Below are 20,960 nucleotides of genomic sequence, written 5' to 3'. Positions count from 1 at the left end.
CCATTATCGTTGGCCGATGCTCCTCGCTGGGCGTCGGTCTCACACCAAGAGTGCGCGTGTGTGCCAGGCAATGCCTTTGAAGTGTCTATGCTTTAAAATGAAGTGTGAGGGAGAAGCGCAGTTGGACAGAGGGTCACACCATGCAGTCCAACACAAACAAGTTTCTTGATATGCATGTGTAACCTTTACAGAAGAGTCTGTTCAAATGCATTTCACAGGTATTGCTTGTAAACTAATTGTAGTTTTGAATAAAAGTTTCCCCTTGTGTTTTGAAGCCATCAAGGTTCAGGGCAGCTCGTAAACTTTTACACCAGAACAGAATCCTGAGGGTTGGCCCTCGTGGTCTCCTTCCTCAGACTGCCATTCACTACTTCTTCATTGAAAGGCTTTTCTGGTTTCAACTTTATGTGCGTGAAGCACTTTGATGGAAAGGTGTGTGCACGGTTGTTTCTTCAAAGATTTCCAGGTTCTAAGTTTCTTTTTCTCAACATCTAAAGCCCTTTTTAAAAACTTGTAGTCTCTTTGAAATCTGTCCTAAATCTTACGCGTCATATACTGATCCAATTTAGCCCACAAAAAGCTCTACTTTTATTCACTTCAAGAGAAACTGTTCAAATCAGTATGATTTAAACCAGACCCAGCATCCATCTTGAAGTCTGACATTCAGCAACACAGCCATTACATTTTTGTTTTGGAGGTTTGCAAGAAAGAAATTCTGTTTTTAGCAAGTGCATTTGTTGCCATTCATTTATCAATGATTAAAAGCTTTTCAGTGATACATGTTGTGTAAAGAAACAGATGCCTTTTTGTGCTGTTATGCTCCATTCAGGCAGTTTTGAAATTGCAGAGTGAGGAAGAAAACTGATTGTTTGATTGTTATTCAGACGGTGTCAATTTCCCCCAGAACCTAGAACTGTATTCACCCCTCCCTCCCTCCCTCCCCCTTTCAGGTGGACTCTGACTAAATGTAGCTGCAGCTGGATGCCCTCTGAAGCATGGCTTCACACCTCTCCATCTGTTGGCAACACGTGTTGTGTCGTCTGTCCAGTCTGATTCCTGCTTTGATCCAACTTGAGAGAAAACGGCCTCGATTCTCGATATGTTGGTCTGTCAAACTGTATATGAAGTCGGCCATATGTGGAACAGATTGGATGTGTTGTTGCCAATGCATTGCAAATTTCATTGACATGACAAACCCCACAAATTGAAAAACAGAACCTTCACAATTGTGACTCCTAGCAGCTTGGTAGAGTAGATATGCAGCTGCATGCATTACACTCTACATGCATTACAAGCATGTACGTGCACCATTATACCAAGAAAATATGTCTGACGTGTGGTGGGGAACGCTGGGAAATCTTCAACTGGGTTGTGAAAGCCAGAGCATATGGTTCATATCACTTTCATCTTTCATTGTATATGGATGATGTTGACTTGCTACAACAGGAAGGACAAGGTAAAGGCAGGTGTAATTAATATCAACAATGATTTAATTCAATTTAAATCTCCCAGTAAGTGAGCCAGCACGCACACAGACATGTAGAGCCCTGGAACCGGCATAAATACCTGCATGCAATTCACCATTCATTTATTTATTCAGCCTGTGAGTTTTCTACTGTGACATGTCAAAATGTCTTCTGTGGGGATAAAAGCATAATATACGTGTGAAGCATCATGATATGTTTCTCTTCTCATTTATTCATGTTTGCTTTTTACTCTTCAATCATCTGCATATATTTGTGTGTGTGATATATGCTACATTGATTTTTATAATCTTAATATACATTTGTAATTTATTTTATATTTTAAATATATTGCAGAATGTGTCAGTTGTCAAACATCAATTCATTTCCCTAGAAAATGTCTTCGTGAAGCCGGTATTATGTCAATAAAGTTTATTCAAATAAACACCGCTACGTCACGACACACAATGGCAGCCAGCGGCACAGCTGTGACGGTTCTCACTCCTAACGGGAGAAGACAAGCTGTTAAAGTGTCCTCAAACACACCGTTATTACAGGTAACGCGTGTTTTAAGGGCATATTTTATGACACGGCCTGTTTGTTTTATTCTGTTATTTTGTCTTCAAACCAGGGCAACTACTTTTCCTCTTGTTAGCTTGTTTGGCTAACAGACGTTAGCCGGTGACAGATCAGTTTCTGTGTTCGTGCGGATGAAAGGAAATAATTTGCTCATTAGGTGGCAACTTTCTTACTGAGTTCATATTTGCTTCAGGTGCTGGAGGATGTCTGCAAAAAACATGGATTTAACCCCGAGGAACACAGTTTGAAGTGAGTATCAGTGGGTTGATGCTAGCTGTCACAGCACTGTGTGTCTAAGTGGAGACCTGAGCCCGGACTGCGTCTGAGAGTAGACCCCGATACGTAATTGATCTTCGTGTGTACTGATTTGGGTTTAGCATGTAAAGTCTGAGAGTAGTGACGAGTATTCTGTGAGTTTACATGGCTGCTGATACCAGACCAGCTGATAAACTGTTATTAGTAGTTGGGGTCTGTCAACACTTATTTAGGTGAGTTATTCAACTTTTAGGGTTGAATTCAAGCACCGAATTTGACTTTTTAGTGATAAAAATAAATGTAATATTGTTTTTACGTTTTTAATTATGCTAGGACTATTATATACAATCATATATGATTTACTCTTCCGTTGAGCAAAAGAAAGAAATCAGCATAGCAGTTGTTACTTTAGTTGCATTGATGTAGTTCACCAAAGGAATCTTAGTTTCCTTTTTGTCTTATTCTTAATAATCGGAGAACCATAGAGGGTGGATATGTTATCAAATGTAATGGTGCTCAGTATTTCTTTCATTATCTAAGAAGTTTTTGTTCCATCATCCTCACCTGCCTCTCTTCTGCCATCAACATTTGACAGGTTTCAGAGGACTGCTGTTGACCTTACGCTGCCTTGGAGGTTTGCCAACCTGCCCAACAATGCAAAACTGGAAATGGTGACAAGTACAAGGAAACAGGCTGTAGCTGACAGCCAGGTTAGTTTAGATAAAGTGCAAGAGACATACAGACATACGACAGTCATGAGTGTATGTCTGTGTCAGTGCAATATGTGGGTTCATATTGAGATTGTCTGCTCTTCGGTATCACCAGTATTAACTCTATTCTCAGGCCTGAATTAGTTACATTTAGTTTTAAACATGTGGATTTTACATTATATTTGTTTCTATTTTAATTATTTGGAAAACCTGTACAACCATGAACAGTTTGATATTTGGAACATCTTTAATATATTTCAATTTAATTCCCTGGCTTTCATGATCAAGAGAATTAAATAATTGGCTCAGATTTCTTAGTCGGTACATATCCCAAGTTAGGACTGGCCAATATGGGGAAAATCAAATATCAAGATATTTTTGACCAAATGCCTCAATGACAATATTGTGGCATTTACTATTCATGCTTTTATGAAATATGTGCATCTATTAAAACCAAGAGACAACACAAATCTAAGATGATATCTTGGACGATGTCTCTTATCACTTTAGCGTTACAATATCGCTATCTAAACATTTTAGACGCTTTTTCTATATTTATGTTTAATATTTTTGAGAAAATAACAACATTGATAATATTAATCATTTTAAATTTCAAATAATTTCTAAATATTGTATTTGTATATGTTGTATTAATATTGTATTGTAATGTCTTGGACTGTGGACCAACAAAGTGTCTTCGTAAGGTGCTCTTCCACCAAGAGCCGTCAAAAAAGCTTCAGTGCTCCTCGTCAACGACTCTTCAAGTCTGGTTGAGATCAGGTGACTGTGGAGCCCTTACCATATGACTCACGTCATACCTGGAAGCATCTGCATTTATTGGATTTCTCCACTATGACATTAAGGTTTTTGCTTTGATTTGTCATTCCTCTATTTCACAGTATGAGGATTAGTCCAAGTATCGCAATGTAGGTGATTCCCTGAAACATATAAAAGTATCGTTATGCTGGTGCCAGACTATCAGTATTGTACCATCTGGGGCTCCTCCTCTTAGTTGATTAGTAATCTAATCGGTCCTTTTTGTTCGGTATTCAGGCAAGTAGCTTATCGCTGTCCTACGACAGCCACAGACACTGGATTTTCTTTTGTCAGAGCATTTGATTCATCGATGGCTTTCAGGATATAATGAGAATTTCACTAGAAATATTTTTGCAAAAGCTTACCAATACCAACCTTTTTTAAATGGTGTTTTTTAAATGCTTTTTTTATGCTAAATTACTTATTTCCAAGAAACTCATGAGCACATATCTGGAAACACAAGATTTAAAGTGGTGCTTCTTTAAAAAAATATATATTTGATCTGTCGATTTTGTTTAAATAAACTAATCTATTATTTCACAAAATAGTGTTAGTCGAAAAAGTTATTTGGTTGAAGACCAACTTAATACCGTCACATAACCATATCAAGATATTGATTGACCCCACCCATAATCATGGAGAAATTAGGTTGCAACATCTGTGGCATTTCTGTCAGCTGTATATGTGGGCTTTTATTGCCGGTAACTGGATAATCATTAGTTCTTTGTCTGTGTTCCTGCGGTCACTCTGATCTGTATCCAGATAAACACTTTGTTGTAGCTGAGCTGTAGTTTTCTATGATGTCATGAGTAAAATCATGGCTGGGTTTGATCTGTTGTTCTTGTTCATTTGATGGACGGTTGACTGTTGATACCTCACAGATTTTATATGCTCATACACACTGACTCTTAAACCTTCCAACATTCACCTCAGCCAAACTGGTGTGTGAGAGAGTTTTCATGTTAGCGGTTGACAGCCAAAGAGCTCTTTCATCTCTCTGGTGTGCAGCATGCTTTCTATGCTGGACAACATGGTTGTTTAGTAAACATGAGCAACTTGTAGAATGACTCAGAGGAAGAACAACAGAGACTCGCGCCAATGCCTGGTGTTACTCACTTCCAGACTAAGGTGGCCCACATGTGCAGCTTAATCAGATTTGATTATCAAAGAATTCTCTTCCTGCAAAATGGCTCAAGACTAGAGCCAAGAACTTACAAATGGCCACCTAGAGAGATTTTGATACTTATATAGTGAGTTTCCTGTAATGCATTCCTTCAACATGAAAGGTTAAGATGCACTTTGCATCCACCTGTTTTACATTTCTTACAAGCAAGAAAAGAAAGTGGTCCACATTGTTTTTGCTTCTGATTTATCTTTTTTTTTTTACATTTGTTCCAATTGAATAAGGACTTGATGCAGTATTTCATTTAAAGAAAAGCACAAATGAAAGAAAAGTCTGAGAAACTGTTTTACCCTGGTGATGGTTTTATGCCATGTATTTTTTTTTAAATTTAATCCTTTAATGGTCAATTTTCTACGATCTCATAATAAATGCAAAAACAGCCACAGAGAAACCCATTTAGTGGCCCTTTTTAATTTATTGAGAATCGTCAATAGCACCTGTGTACTGTATGGACTATGAGGTTGGAGTCCCAGCTCAAGAGATATGGACAGATTGTTATTGATTTCTGGATCATGGACACTGTTTTTTTATGTAAAGTGTGTTTATGGTGTTTGACTGAAGTTGTGTGTGTGACTCGTTTCATTGCCCTCAGGTGCGGATTGCTCTACAGATGGTGGACGGCTCTCGGCTCCAGGGTTCTTTCTCCTGTGGACAGAGTTTGTGGGAGCTGCTCACACATTTTCCCCAGATCAGGTGTGTGTATGAGCGTGTATGCATGTGTACAGTGATGGTTTTAGGGTTGAGGTTGGAATGTAGTTGGGGTAATGCATTTAGTTAAGAGTTACGAAGTTAGAGGATCCGCTGTTCCTTTTGAAGTGCATTTCTCCGTTCTTTATTCCAATTTCAGATGTCTCTTTAAACAATATACTCTGTCTTAGTTTACATAGAAACATAGGACTCTTCTGTATACTGTTGCTCATCAGTTTAAAGTATTTTATCTTCAACTGTCATCAGTGTGGTATGGCAAACTGCTCCAAATACCCATGCAGCTCGGTTGCGGTTGCTATGGTAAAGAAACCAATCATCTGTGAATCCAAAATGATCCATTATTTGAGTTGGCCAACACCATAGTTTCTGACTTCATTCAAAGTTGAAACATAATCAATTCATTTAACCTGCAGATTGTGACATTTCCTCAATACTGTAATTGTTACTGACACGTCACTGAATTTAAAGCTCTGTGATAAAATGTTTCTAAACGAAAATACAGCTTTGGAGACGCAGTAAACTTCTAATCTCATGGATTTGTGTTCACAGGCTTTTTTTTTTTTTTTTTAAATCAAAGAACCACATATTTTCTGCCGGAGTTGTTAAATCTTTAGCACTGATGGTTCAACCAGGAGAGTTTCATGTCGATCCAAGTCGGATATGTATCGTGGGTTGCCTGAAATACTTTCTCACATTTTGCAACTCTATTCAATATGAAGCTGTAATTATAAACACATATACACTTAAAAACTAACATTAATTTAAACAAGAACAGTTTGGTCACTGGGGATGAGCATAACAGAGGAACATAGTTCATTGTGTTGAATGTGTTGAATTATTTAATGTTTTTTTCATATCTTTCACATTTCACTATATATTGACAACACGTCGCACTGGTAAAGTGCTTGAGATGGTCCTCACAAGTATGGACAGCTTTTGTGTTTGCCTTTTACTATCGACATGTCTGGAAATTAATGGTGTTATTGTGTCTCACACACACACACACACACACTCACACGCAGCTCTTGCTCAGTGGTTCCAGCTGTGCAGGCCCAGGTGTTCATGCATCTGTCCAGCCCTCATCTCTATTAAATGACATCACTCCAGATACTGATCCTTTTCCAGGGAAGTTATGCTTCTATGAAAATAATATTAGCTCCACATCAGTATAAAAGCTCTGTGAATGTTGTGAAACTAACAGGAAAGCTTTTCGGAGCTGTGGAGAACGATAGTAAAACATTTAGGATTCAATTAGTTTCTACCTGGGGTTTTGCTCACATGGTATACACATGCAGACATGCCAGTGCATCGCATGAGATTTTATTGTAAAATCACGGGGCTGAGAGAAAGTCACTTCTGTGTTTTGTTGCTTTTAAAGCAAACAAAAATCTGTCGTCCTTAACTTTAATCTGTTTTTCTTATTGTTTCCACCTGATTCCAGTGTGTCCGAGTTGTCTGAGCCAGGATCCACCCCTGTGTGTGTTTACATGAGAGATGAGGTATGCAATGTTCCTTTAACTCCATTTTTCAACTCTCCGTTTATGGGTACTAATGTTAGTGTGTCTGTGTGTGCAGGTGAGTGGTGAAGAAGCACTCAAGAAGACCACTCTGAAGTCTCTGGGTCTTACAGGAGGAAATGCCATTGTCAGGTAGGTTGCTTGTGTACATACAACCTACTGCACATACAATCATCTTCATTTGAGACTTCATAATAAAGCTATGTTTTATTTGTTGAAGGTTTTTAATCAAAAAGATCAAAGCACAGGGACAAGAAGATGGCGAAGAAGCCATTGAAACGGCTGCTACGCCAACCACATCTGTTGCCAAGGAAACCACACCTAGCCCATCATCTCAGCCCGATCCTTCACCCTCACATCCGGAAACGTCAACAACAAAAGTGACAAATAAGAATTCAGACCCCCATAGTCGAATCGAAACTCACGTCGCTCCAACTCCCACCCCTGCCACATGCATCAAACTTCCTGTTCAACAGGAAGAGGTTCCAAAATCCCAGGATGCAGTTGGGCCAAAGATTCCTCCTGTTGGGAGAGGACCGCCAGAGGAGGATGGCGAGGAAGCGGGGCCATCAGGACTGAACTCTGACCCATCTTCTTCTTCCTCGGCTCCCTCTGCTCCTTTCATTCCCTTCTCTGGAGGCGGTCAGCGCCTCGGGGGTCCACGGGGAAGTGCAGTGGGACGCTCACTATCTTCATCCTCATCATCCTCGTCTCTGTCAGCTCCAATAACAGCAGTCGAATCACCAAAAGCCAAGAAAGCTAAATCTAGCCACGGTTCGAGCACCAAGGTTAGTCATCTTATTTTAGAAATAAATAAATAAAATATAAATAATCATAAGCATATTCTTTATTTTTTTAAACAATCTCAAAATATTCATTCAGCAGTTAGTTTTCCCAGTTATCATGAAATTGTTGCTGCTAAATTGGGCAATTTTAAAACCATAGAACATTTGCAAGCAATTCTTTTTGACTATTTTAGTTTCATTCATTTTTCAGGCTGCAATGAAAATGAATGAAACTAAATAGTCTTAACTCGAGTGTTTAGCTGAATTAAAAGACAATCTAGTTATAGAAACTAACTCCCACATCATGCTTTATCACTACTTTTGAGGTCAACTAGTGTTTCTAGTTAGTGACCACATTTTCATGCCAGCTTCAAGGAGTCAATCAAGTACATTTTTGCAGATTGTTTTATTTGATACAAGCAAATTAAACATCATTGTCCTTGAGTTATTTATTGGGTTATTTATTAACCCAGTGTGGACAATTTCTGCACAAGTAATGAAGTAAAGCTGGTGGTCTTTTCTGATCCTCACAGTGTCAAACCACTGCCAACCAGCCGGACGAGGACATGGATCAATGGGAGGAGTTCTTGGAGGTAAAATTATGTATTACCTGTCAGAACTTTCGTGTGTGTGTTACATTTTGATTGAGCATTAGGCACAATGTGACTCTGTTACTCACGCACACATTATCTTTGCTACACTGAAGAAACCATCAGTGTGGACTGTTTGATGTCTCCATCCTTTTCTTGACTCGCTCTCTTTCCTCAGCCAGTAGAGAGGGAGCCTCTCATCTACCACCTGGACGCAATGTCCCGTCACTCTAAGGACCACAGAGATCCTCCAGACGAGTTCTTTGAAGTGACGATGGATGATGTGCGTAAGCGCTTCGCCCAGCTGAAGAGCGAGAGGTGGGAGGAGGTTCGGTGACTTTGGGTCAGAGGACTGTGTGTGATATTTAGTATAAATTCCTTGTTGCTGCAGAAACGCGTCTGGATCAGATGAGTTCCTGCATTGTTTGTAACAGATAATTAGTCAGTTTGAGGCGTTTTGTCGATGTACAACCCTTAATTGCAGAATACCATAGAAGTGATGAGAGGCCATAGCCAGGGAGAATATCAGGCATCACAGCGTGCGTTTTGAAGTTTGTTTTTATTTATTGTGAGTTTGAAGTTTTTTATTTATTTATTTATGAGCGCTTCTTCAAAACAGATGCAGACCTTTTTATGCTGTGCTCTTTGAATGTGGCCCCACCAGACAACAGCTGCTGAGACGTTGTGTGTGTTTGCAAACATTTACTCATTTATAACACACTACAAACGCTTCCAAATATGGCATACAGCGAGCAATTAGTAATCCTGTTTTGTGTAGACGTTTATCCTCCAGCCATCGACCAAACACTGTCAGGTTGAGACCTCATCGCGTACATCCTTTAATTTCCATCTATTATGACTTGGCTGGCTGCCTCATGGCTACGCTACTACTGTGTCGATGGCTACAATTACCAAGGGGGGAATTAAGCCGACCACAGCAATTCGTCTCTGCCTCTGACACACACACACACACACACACACACACACACACACACACACACACACACACACACACACAAGTAAGGGTAGAAGATTAAACATTGTCTGCTCATCTTTCCCATTGTTGATTCCACTGTTTGCTTTTTATTTCACTGCTCTTTTTGTTACAACTGCATCTGTCTGTTTCTCCCCAGGAAGCTACTGGAGGAGGCTCCGCTAATGACTAAATCTCTGAGAGAAACACAGATGAAGGAGAAGATGGAAAGATATCCTAAAGTTAGCACAAGGACAGACAAATAATCACAGTCCTGTTTTTAAACGTGTGTGTTTGTGTGAGATATACAGACTTTGCATAACCTACTGCCACTGTGTGTCTCCAGGTGGTTCTGAGGGTCCAGTTTCCAGACAGACATGTTCTACAAGGTTTCTTCAGGCCTCTGGAGACAGGTGGGTGTGTGTCTGGGTGTGTGTGTGGGTGCGTGGGAGGTTAGGTGGAGAGTGTTCATTTCAGCTGGCTAGCCACAGGTATGGCTTCAATGTTAGAGGTACTTGCGGCTCCCATACCACATTTATGACTGTAGCCACACCAGAGAGAGAGACAGAAATAATGAGACGGGTCTATAATTCCAGGGATTAAATCCACCTCAGACCCAACAGCAACACGACAACCAGCAGATCAACAAATCTGAGGGGAATTCCATCTTAAAAATGAATTATCCTCCACATGCATAGAGCTACTTGTTCATGATTTAAGTGTGTTTGTTTTGTGTCCAGTTGGTACTGTGAAGCATTTTGTGAGGAGTCACTTGGAGGATCCTCAGCTCAGTTTCTACTTGTGTAAGTCTCATTTTACTTTCCTACTAATTAATCACAACATCATTGCGAGTACAAATCCACCCCTGTAGCTCCTTTCGTGAAGGTTTGATGATCACATTTCTGTGTATTCAGACTTGGCCCGAAAATATCTTTATGAAGTTTTGGCAATCATTTCTATCAGCTGGGATAATGATATGACTGATGAGGGATTTTTAAAGCTAATCCCAGTATTGCGTTATGATTGTGACCAAACTATGTAATGGCGACACTGTTTTATAATTTTAAATCCTGCCGTTATTTATCAGCCATCATACACATGGTGAAACGTTTGTATATTGTCGATATATCATTCAGCTGATGGTCTCTACTCGACAAGTAACTGCTGAGACCCGGGAACAACACAGAGAAAGTAGTTCCGGTTAAGTCAACGGGCGAGAAACAGGAGAGGCCAAACAATCATATAGGTTGTGCACAAGTCGAAACATTCGCCAGAGTATCGTAACCACATTCTCTTTCAATTTAATTTACATTTCTTTAAAGCCTTCCGATCGTCTGATTGCCCCCTCTGACTTCTCTGTAATGTAATTTCCAAATTTTAGCAATAAAGTTGATGACTTATAATTACTGCCTTAAAACTATGAAAATAAGACACAATTTTAAAAACAAATTAATGTTTAATTTATCAGCTTTTCTCCGTTTTAATTGTCCAATTTTGTGACTTATTTTACAGCCAGTGCCTCCTCATACTTTAGATGTAGTTTGATGGCAAATTATTATTGTGGTCAGTGGACATGCATTTCTATCTAGACTTGATCTACTTGTGTGCATGAAAAGGTTAGTGTTTCCACCAACTTGATCTTATTCATACTTCCCTGAAAGGCTGTGAAATAAATGTAGCCGTCCTCATGTACAGTATCTGACGTTGTTACATCGCCACATAATAATAATAATAATAATAATAATCCATTTAATTGATATAGTGCTTTTCAAGATACTCAAAGACACTTTACATTATACACCGTAGACACAGCTACGGGGAGCAATGCAGGGTTAAGTGTCTTGCTCAAGGACACATCGACTAGGGCAGGGATTGAGCTGCCAACCCCTTGATTGAAAGACGGGCATGCTAACCACTGACCCATAGTCGCCCCGACATGAATTTTAGATAAACTGATCATAGTCTGGAGGAAAAGCCTGCAGTTTATCTAAGAGTCTGTCTGCCAACATCAGTCTCAATATTTCTTGAATTGACTTTTTTGATTTGATTAGTTTAACTATCCAGTATCGGTAATGACTTCAGTGTAGATATTAGTGATATTCCCTCTTTCTAATTTTGTTATCATTTTTTCAGTTATCACCCCTCCAAAAACCATCCTGGATGACCCCTCAGCTACACTGTTTGAGGTAAGTCTTTAGGCAACTCTCTTTCTTTCTACCACAATAATAAACAGAATGATTTGACTATAACGGTCAAACTCCAGAAAACAACAAACACAGAGAGACGGGATGTAAAATGTATCGAGTTGTCCCTCTCTCCTCTTCAAAGCCCCCCCCCCCCCTACCCTCTCTCACACTCCCCCCTCCACTGTCCTTGACCCCAGCTGGGCTTGATTTTTGCCAGACTGGCACATGGGGTTAATACAGGCCTCGCTTTGATCTTGACACATACACACACACAGAGAATTGGGCAGCCTTGAGGCTTTGTTGCCTCTCAGTTCGGAGCTAATCAAATAATGCAAAACAAGAAGATGTTCTCTTGTTTGGTTCATCAGTCTGAACTCAGACGCCCTCGTAAATTCTCCTTGTTCTTTTATTTTTAGATGGATTATTTCAGAACGGCAAGAACATTTTCCTTATCACTTCCTCCTGGTTCTTTCTTCTGACACTTTGACTCAACCTAAAGTAGACGGAAAAATAAGTGGAGGAACGAAGGGGAGGGAGAGAAAGTAGTTTGAAGCTATATCGCGTTGTGATCGTGTTCAGCTCCTCTGAGGCACTGGTACAAAAGATAACAATCCTCAAAAGCACACTTTGAAGTGTGCATGTGTGTGGGGGGGGGGGCTCTTTTGATGCCATGATCACTCTGAATCTGATCTGATGTTTGATGCAAGTCACCCGTCTCTCTTTGTTTTTTGTCTTTGTGCCTTCCTGAACTCCCTGCCTGTTTATAACTACACGTCCCTTTCCTGGACCCCAGTTTCAGCTTTCTCTCTTTCTTCTCGTTCTCCCCCCTCATCCACCACGACTGTCCCTCTCTCAACCCTCTCTTGTGTGTACCCTCCTCCCTCACCCCCATGTCTCCATCCATTGGGAACTTAAATGTCTTAAAGCACACACAAACTACATCTTTAATCTTGGTTTCAAGTCTCACACACACACACACACACACACACACACACACTGTCTGGCTCCGTTTCCCTGTCTATACATCAATCTTTGTCATAGATATGAATGCACACGCATATGTCTCTTTCTCACACACAAAAACACACACTTCAATCACTTTGTGTCATGTCAGGAAAGGAATGTTTTCCAACCCAGAAGCCCTTTGATACCAGGCATCCCCGTCTCTCCCTCTGTCTTCCATCAGGATCCGCTCTGCCTCCCTCCATTCCTCTCTTAAATGGTTTTATTTTTTTACACTGTCTCTTTTTCTTTCTCTTACACACACTCCCATACACACACACAAACGCACACACCGCTGCCAGAGAAACAGGAATGCCTGTTTCACTGTAACACATTGTTTCCTGCTCACAGGGCTGTTATAATAGCAATTAGGAGTGAGGGTCCCAATTTAGCAACCAGCTAGGGAGGGTAGGGGGCAGAGAGGGAGAGGACAGTGTGTAGACAGGTTGTAGTGGAGAGCGAACTGGAAATTATCCTTTTATATGTTGAATGAAGTTATTATTTCGGTTTGTATTTAAAGGTGCCAAGTTTGATGTTCAGAGCATTAATATAGTAGCAAACAGCTATTTGCTATGTGACGATATGTGTTTTTATAATTCGAGCTTCTGTGTGCTTTTATTATGGAGCCAGGCCGACTGCGCGTGCATGTTACTGCATATGGGGTTCTCTCTGTTGTGCCCCTCTCGCTAGCTAAGGGCCAGCACACTCCGCCGTCTCCATGTTGGTAGCCATGTGGAGGCACTAGATATGCTCTGAATCTCTTTAATGTCATTCATTAAACACATTCTCAGTTATGTTAGAGGATCGATTAACTGGAATAAATAGGAACTAGTCATGGTGGGTTTGTTGTGTAAAGTTGAGGTTTGTCTGAAAGTCATTTTACAAGTACATCATTAAAACAACTGGACTTCGTTCTTCTGCTTACGTGCTCGTCTGAGTTAAACATGTGATGTTTGTTTATCCTGAACTAGTTTTGTCACTATTTAAGTCACAGACACGTGCCCTCCATGCCTGTCTGTCTGCGTTTCTACCTCATAATTGTACGCTTGGTAATATATCTGCCTGCAAATGGTCAATTATAACCATTAAGACGTTCACCGGAGAGGAGTGTTGTGCTTCAGGGGTGAGAGTGTTTTCACAAACATTTGATTGTTGCTCATTCTGTGGTTTACTTCAAAGCACCTCGGTTACTGGTTCAGATCCTCGAGCAATCTTCAAAAATGAACTTGACTCTGGCTTGGATGTTGTGGCAGTGCTTGTTTTTTTGCGTTACATTTTTTGCAGATTGACTTGATGTATTTTGATGGCTTCGGTTCACTTCTCTTCTCTGTCTGCAGGCCGACCTGTTTCCTGGTGCTCTGGTGTACTTTGGAGCCGATGTCAAGACAGGTTCTTGTCTTTTTGGTTCTTTTCTTTCATATGCTGATTTTGAATTAGATACTGGTGTATTACTGAGGAATGTAATAAAGCGAGTGTGTGCGTGTGTGCGTGTCCTACACAGATTTTTACATGAAGAGGGAACTGCTTGAATCCTCTGTCTCGGCCTTGCAAGCAAATGAGTCCATTGCAAGGTATGTGTTCACGTGTGTGTGTGTGTGTGTGTGTGTGTGTGTGTGTGTGTGTGTGTGTGTGTGTGTGTGTGTGTGTGTGTGTGTGTGTGTGTGTGTGTGTGTGTGTGTGTGTGTGTGTGTGTGTGTGTGTGTGTGTGTGTGTGTGTGTGTGTGTGTGTGTGTGTGTGTGTGTGTGTGTGTGTGTGTGTGTGTGTGTGTGTGTGTGTGTGTGTGTGTGTGTGTGTGTGTGTGTGTGTGTGTGTGTGTGTGTGTGTGTGTGTGTGTGTGTGTGTGTGTGTGTGTGTGTGTGTGTGTGTGTGTGTGTGTGTGTGTGTGTGTGTGTGTGTGTGTGTGTGTGTGAGAAATAAGATGTGTGTCTGACTGTGCATGCATTAGGATGTCTTTATGCACTTGTATCCTGCGGCAACCAGCCTATTTTCACATAGCTGTCAGCATTGGAATCCCTTTGAGGTTCAGCCTAAACAGCAGGTGCCCTCCACACACATAAATATACACATAAAACCATTTTCCAGTCCTGCTAAAGATGGAGCACGTTTCCCAAAAGTGACCCCCACCTGTTGTCCCCTTGCTTCTTCAACAAGGTCATCACTCTTCTGATTTAGATCTTGATCTCACCCAATAACTTCTGATTTAGCTCCTCATGCAAAACAATGCTGCTTTAAATAGTTACAGGAACTCCCAAAGAAAATAAAAAATGCTTTCCATTTTTCCCAGAGAAACTAAGGTATTTTAACCTCCCCCCACCCCACCCCCTCAGCTGCATGCTCCGGTCCCCAACACCTTCCTCCAACACTGAGGGCTCAGAGGAGCCGCTGCCTCCTCCAGAGCCGAAGGAGGACACCAGCGGGTCCACACAGGACGAGGGAGACTCGTCTACACACATCCAGGCTGCTAAACCGCCCCGATCTGACCCGGGAAAGGTGCCCAAGTGGCTCAAGCTTCCAGGTGAGGACGGAACCACACTCGCATAGTTATTTCAGTCACTTTCACACCAGCAGGTTGGTTCATTTGGTCCAGACCAAGAGAAAAAATATTAAGTTCCTTTTTATAAACAAACCAAGAGCTGTAAATAAAGTAATACGGAGTGACTCGGCACTACATGTGGTGACACTTACTAACACTGTACTGTCCGGCTTTTAAAGAGGTCAGAATGATTTCATCTGGCTCTCTTCTTCAGCTCCTCACATTCTGTGACATATTGGTCACTCTTGGCTGTTTGGCAGATGATGCGGCCCCTGATCCAGTTCTGCAGTACACATGGGAGATGTTTTTGCTTGTCAGGAATTTATTTCCTCCGTGGCAGTAACATTTTTTACTTAGGCCATCAGAAGCTCCTAGAAGTCAAACTGGGCTTCTTAAACACTTACTGGCATCATCGCTTACTTACTGAAACCAATGAACCGACTTCAAAACTTGCTCGCCTAGCAACACTTTAGGCTGCAAACGACCCATAATGCAACATTCACTGTGTTACACCATAACTCTCTCCATTCAAAAAAAGTAACTGATGTTGTTAATATGTCATTTGTTTTACCTCGACTTTTTCAAACATAATTTCCAGGCCAATACAGAATCTTATTTCAATCGCTTTCTTAACGGTTCATGATCAAAAGTTTGCTTTAAAGGTGCAGTGTGTAGGATATTTGGCGTCGTCTAGTGGCGAGGTTGCAGTTTGCTACCAACTGAAACTTCTCCCATGTGCCAAGCGTGGAGGAGAACTCCGGTGGCCGACAGAGACATGAATGGCCTGATGTAGAGCCACTGTTTGTGTCCCTTCTGAGCTCCTGTAGGAACAGCGCTCAGTGAAGAGGAACCTTCGCTCTGTATGTAGATATCAACAACTTATTCTAAGGAAACGAAAACACAATGATTCTTATTTTCAGGTGAATATGCATTAAAAACAAACTTTTTAATATTTTGTTACATATTTGCCAGTAAATCCTCATAAATGCTACACACTGTTCCTTTAACAGTAGTTTCGCTAATCGAAACACTTCTCTACAGTCACAAAATCTTGTGGCTGGTCTGCTTTGCTTTTAAACAACAAACAAACCACAACAGAGTCCTATTGGAAGTCTGGTTGTTTTGTCCACACTGGAGTTCAATTGACAGCTTTTCACACCTAAATCAGAAACAAGTACTCGCCCCTCCAGCTGTCCTCCTCTGAGATCTCGTCCTTTTCTTTCCTGTAGGAAAGAACAGAAGGCTTTGAGCCGCACAATCTTGTCGTGGTGAACACACAAACCCAAAGCCCAAAACCACAGTCAATAGGAAATGGCCTTTTTGAAATGACTCAGAAGATAAGGATGCATTTTAGGATGAACCAATTAGTTCATGATGGTGGCCCCCTCTGGCCCAGGAGGCCACTCCAGACTCTCGGGTCCCAGGGAGGGAGCCTGCTGCTGGGCCACATCACACAGCATGAGCCCCTGTGGTCTGTCCAGTCGCAGCGCTTTTCTGTTGTTGTATTGTGCTGTTTCTGGTGGTCCATGCATTGATGTTGATTGATGACAGAGCCTTCTCCATATCTGCCCCCTCCCTCTGGAACTCTCTCCCCAAACTCATCCGAGACTGCACTGATCTTTCCTCATTCAAATCCCAAATCAAAACCCACCTGTTCAGAACCTGCTTTTAATGTGTGATTGTTTTTTTTGTTTTGTTTTTGTTTTCTTATCAGGGTCCGAGCGACTCAAAGTCCCTATTTATTTGTTTTACCTGTATTTTAGCTATTCTTATTTATTTATTTTTAGCTTTTAGGATGTTTTAATTATGTGAAGTGTCTTTGAGTACTATGAAAAGCGCTATATAAATTAAATGCATTATTATTATTATTATTATTATTATTATGTTTTTCTTTGGAATAATTCTCCCTTTTCTCTCCTGCTTTTGTCTCATTTCATTTCGGGCTGATCTCTGTATGTCCCTGTGCGTCTTTTTAAGCAAGTTGTGGCTGCTTTCTCTTTTTCATGAGTAAAGTTAAAAGACTGAGGGGAGGGGGGCTGAATCGGGAATTATAGGCTCCATGTGTGGAGCCGTGCAGTGCAGTGCAGAGGGCACTGAAACACACACACACTCACACACACACTCTGAGACTGTTTGTCGGTCACTGAATATGTCCAGTAGTTTAACCTGTCTCATTTATTAGAGATCATTAGAAAATGCACAAGTATTGACAGGGACTGAGATTAAAGCCAACTTCCTGTCTGGGGACTTTCTGGCACGCCAATAAAAGCTTTCTTCTCCATCCTGCATCATGATGATCAGCATTGTGTGGACAGGAGTTATTATAACAGGTCACATATTGCAATGCATATTCTGTGTTTTCATATTCAGTAGTGTTATATTTCTTGTTCAGCCTCCACCTCTGCGTCCTTTTCGCTTCACCCACGGACACATTCGACATTGTATAACTATATTGGGTTTATTCTCTTTGCTGAGGTATGCCAAGATATCGATGGAAACGGCTAACACTCGTAATCCCAGAGCTGTCAAAACCGTGTGTCCTTTTCGGGGTCCAACACCTGCATCATGATCTGATTGACTATACAGGCACCACAGGACCACAGAACAGCGCCACCCAGTGTACATATATAGTAACATTTTCATTACCACATTTGGCTCTTACACTGTTAAATGAACACATTGAATGGTATATTTTAACATTTGGGGAAATACACTTTTTTTAAAAATTGTATTTGTTGTTTTATAAGAGTCACTTGAAAAGATTGTCACCACCCTGTCTTTATGATAACTATGAAGGGACAGCTATTAGACGGGAAGCTGAGGTCAACATGCAGACTGGAAACAGATGGCCGAGCACTGTCCAAAGTATGGCTGTCTTCGACCAAAGAAATTCTTAATTTACTAACACTCTTGCGATTTTGTTTACTAATAGTGGATTTAACCGGCAGAACTGTAAAAGAGTTTCACCACAAAGAATCAAACTGTAAATCTTGTGTTTGGCAGATGTGTGCTCAAACGTTTCTTGAAAATAAGTAATTTAGCATGACAAAAAGCACAAAACGACCCTTTAGAGGTTGTTGACGTTCTCATTACATGCTGACAACTATCAATTAATCAAATGCAGCTGTGAGGTTCTGAGTGTCTCGAGCGGATGCATGGAGTTATTGTAATATGTTTCAAGCTTTTTTCTTTGTGTATTTTTAAAAAGGTGTTAATGAATTGCATCATGTTGATTATAGCAGAACACCTGGCCGTCGTCAGTGGAGAGATCTCTGGTTTCTCCGTCTCATGTTGTTGCTTAACAAAATGAAACGAGGGAACTATTCTCCTCAGAAAGAAGCATTTGGACTTTCTGATATTTCAAAATGAACACCAATGCTAAAAATGTTACTTGTTGTTGTTCTTCAGAGATATTAACTACCGTCTGCTGTTTGTTTTTTACACAGGTAAGAAATAGGACTGTTGCTGTGTATTGATGAGAAGACTTCACATCTGATGAGCCGCTTGAAGACTGTGGAGAGCACTTAAACCTTTGCTGCGCTTTGAGGGCTCAACTGTGTGGCATGGAAGAAGCTTGCACTTGACTAGGTTTTAAAAGGGCCAAAATAACAAGACGGATGAATATGGGATTGGAGGATTGTTTCATTCTGGTTGATCTCTTGGAGGAGAGAGTGTTAAAGATGCTGCTTTTATTCAGCAAGTGAAAATGTTGTGGAAAGTGAATAAAGATGGTTGTACAAAAATGTTCTTGTATCGAAGTCGTTAATTCAGACGCAGAGAGACGACTCTGAACACAGCAGCACCGTTCTGTTTCCATAGTTGGTTCCGGTATGTCATTATCTTGTTTTTATGGGTTATATTTATAACAGTTTTGTTTTTCTGGAATTGAAAATAATATTCATTTTGATGAACCAACATTGTTTTATGAATCAATTTGTTATTCACGTAGCTAAATGGGTCTAATGAACAACTAAACTCCTGCTGAAGCTAACCAGCTGAGCAAAGTTGTAGAAACTCAGCTTTTGCCTAATGAAAAAATGTTATTAAATCATGAATTGAACTATACGATGTTCTTTTAAAATATTGATTACAATTTTAATGAAAACTTAACAGAACCTTTCCTGTACGATCCCAAGATGTATCCAAAGGTAGCAGCCAGAATCTGTAGTTTCATGTCCCACACTGACCGTGAGGCGTCATGTTTTGTGGAATTTCTTCAAATTTGGTGCACACATATTTCGAGTTCAAAGGTCACTGTGACCTCAGAAACCATGTTTGGGGTCATAACGAATTATGACAATTTCTCACAAATGTCTGATAGAATAAAATGAGGTGATTACATTTTGGACCGATATGGATCTAAACTGCAACCTGACTGGTTGGCGGAGGCAAACGACTGAGGCCGTAGTTCTAGTCAAAGGTATTATGTAGGTTCTGTGGTATTTTTTTAAGTGGTAAAATAACTTATTTCTGTAGTTTTCCTTTTGAAGGGTAAAAAAAGGAAATCCCAACAGAAACTGTTTTATTTCCAGTCAAATTGATGGGATTTATTTGAGGTCAAATCCAAGACAAGTTTGTTTGTAAGTGAGAGCATGGTGGTGGTGAAGAGCAGCTCAACATGTTTCCTATGCCTCCCCATAACCATGGAGACCACAGCTTTGATCTAACAGAGAAGACCTCATCACAAATTCATGCAGCCTCTGACTCTCACATGCCCTGACTTATCTAACCGTCCACAGGTTATAGTAAACAAGCAGCATGAGGCCATATATTCACACACACACACCCTCAGCTGTCTCACCAGCTGCCCCCTCATTCACTCTGTTAGCTGCAGGAGGAACTTCAAAAAGAGGCCCAACACAGAGGGGAGCAGGAGTCTGTGTGTGTGTGTGTGAGAGAGAGAGAGAGAGAGAGAGAGAGAGACAGAGAAAGAAAGAAAGAAAGAAAGAGAGGGTGTGCATGTGCGTTGTGGGAGTATGAGGGAGGAGTTGCATTCCTTCCACTTGTCACACACACACTTTCATGGTTCCCTCTTACAAATTAATTACTTCCAACTGCCCGTGGACTCTTTGATGCCAAGCAAAGCCACCGGCTCCTGGAGGCTGTTTGTGGAGTTTGGTTGTTTCAGTTGAAACTTTATTCTCAGATCTGCCTCACACAACTTAACTTTTTTTTTTTTAATTGTAATGATTTATTTTAAGTTGGAACATCAAAAAGTAACTGCATGCTCGTAGTTGCACATTTACTTATGATACAGACAAAGCTGGACATTGAAAGGCTGAAATGAACTGCTGGTGTCAGGTGGGGCGTCTGGATCCTTTTTTTAGCTGCACCACTGCTGCTTTGCAACAATAGCGGCCCCTGGTGGCAGCTGCAGCAATGACAAGTGGATCCTCAGGACCATTATTTTAGTTTATTCCATTAGGACACAGAGAGCAGATACAAGGTTATAATAGCTTGGGCGTTTCAGTTAGATGTGATCTTATTTTAGTTCCCGAGTTTTTAGTTCGCTCTTAGAGTGTTTTAGCCAGTTTTAGTTTGATTTGGCAGGGGATGTGGCTCAATTGTCCAGACTACCTCTCAGAAATGCTTTTAGATCATAAACCAGTAAAGCTTTAGCTGTTCCACAAAACAGAACAAAAACGTTTGGTGATGCTGC

General features: G+C 40.8%; 1 protein-coding gene across 1 annotated transcript; it reads left to right on the top strand.

The window, feature by feature from the left end:
- Positions 1-1,911: 1,911 nt before the first annotated feature.
- aspscr1 (ASPSCR1 tether for SLC2A4, UBX domain containing) lies at positions 1,912-19,038 on the top strand. Its single transcript, XM_034537914.1, has 17 exons — positions 1,912-2,020; positions 2,236-2,291; positions 2,893-3,007; positions 5,599-5,699; positions 7,156-7,213; positions 7,290-7,363; positions 7,452-8,019; positions 8,550-8,609; positions 8,785-8,924; positions 9,740-9,821; positions 9,926-9,992; positions 10,320-10,382; positions 11,713-11,765; positions 14,105-14,156; positions 14,269-14,338; positions 15,096-15,283; positions 18,748-19,038. Exons 1-17 carry the CDS (start codon positions 1,931-1,933, stop codon positions 18,756-18,758), a joined length of 1,848 nt encoding a protein of 615 aa, XP_034393805.1. The 5' UTR covers positions 1,912-1,930; the 3' UTR covers positions 18,759-19,038.
- Positions 19,039-20,960: the final 1,922 nt, after the last annotated feature.

This window comes from Cyclopterus lumpus, chromosome 1 (assembly GCF_009769545.1).
Source record: "Cyclopterus lumpus isolate fCycLum1 chromosome 1, fCycLum1.pri, whole genome shotgun sequence".
Lineage (NCBI taxonomy): Eukaryota > Metazoa > Chordata > Actinopteri > Perciformes > Cyclopteridae > Cyclopterus > Cyclopterus lumpus.
This window is presented reverse-complemented; position numbering and strand designations above follow the sequence as displayed.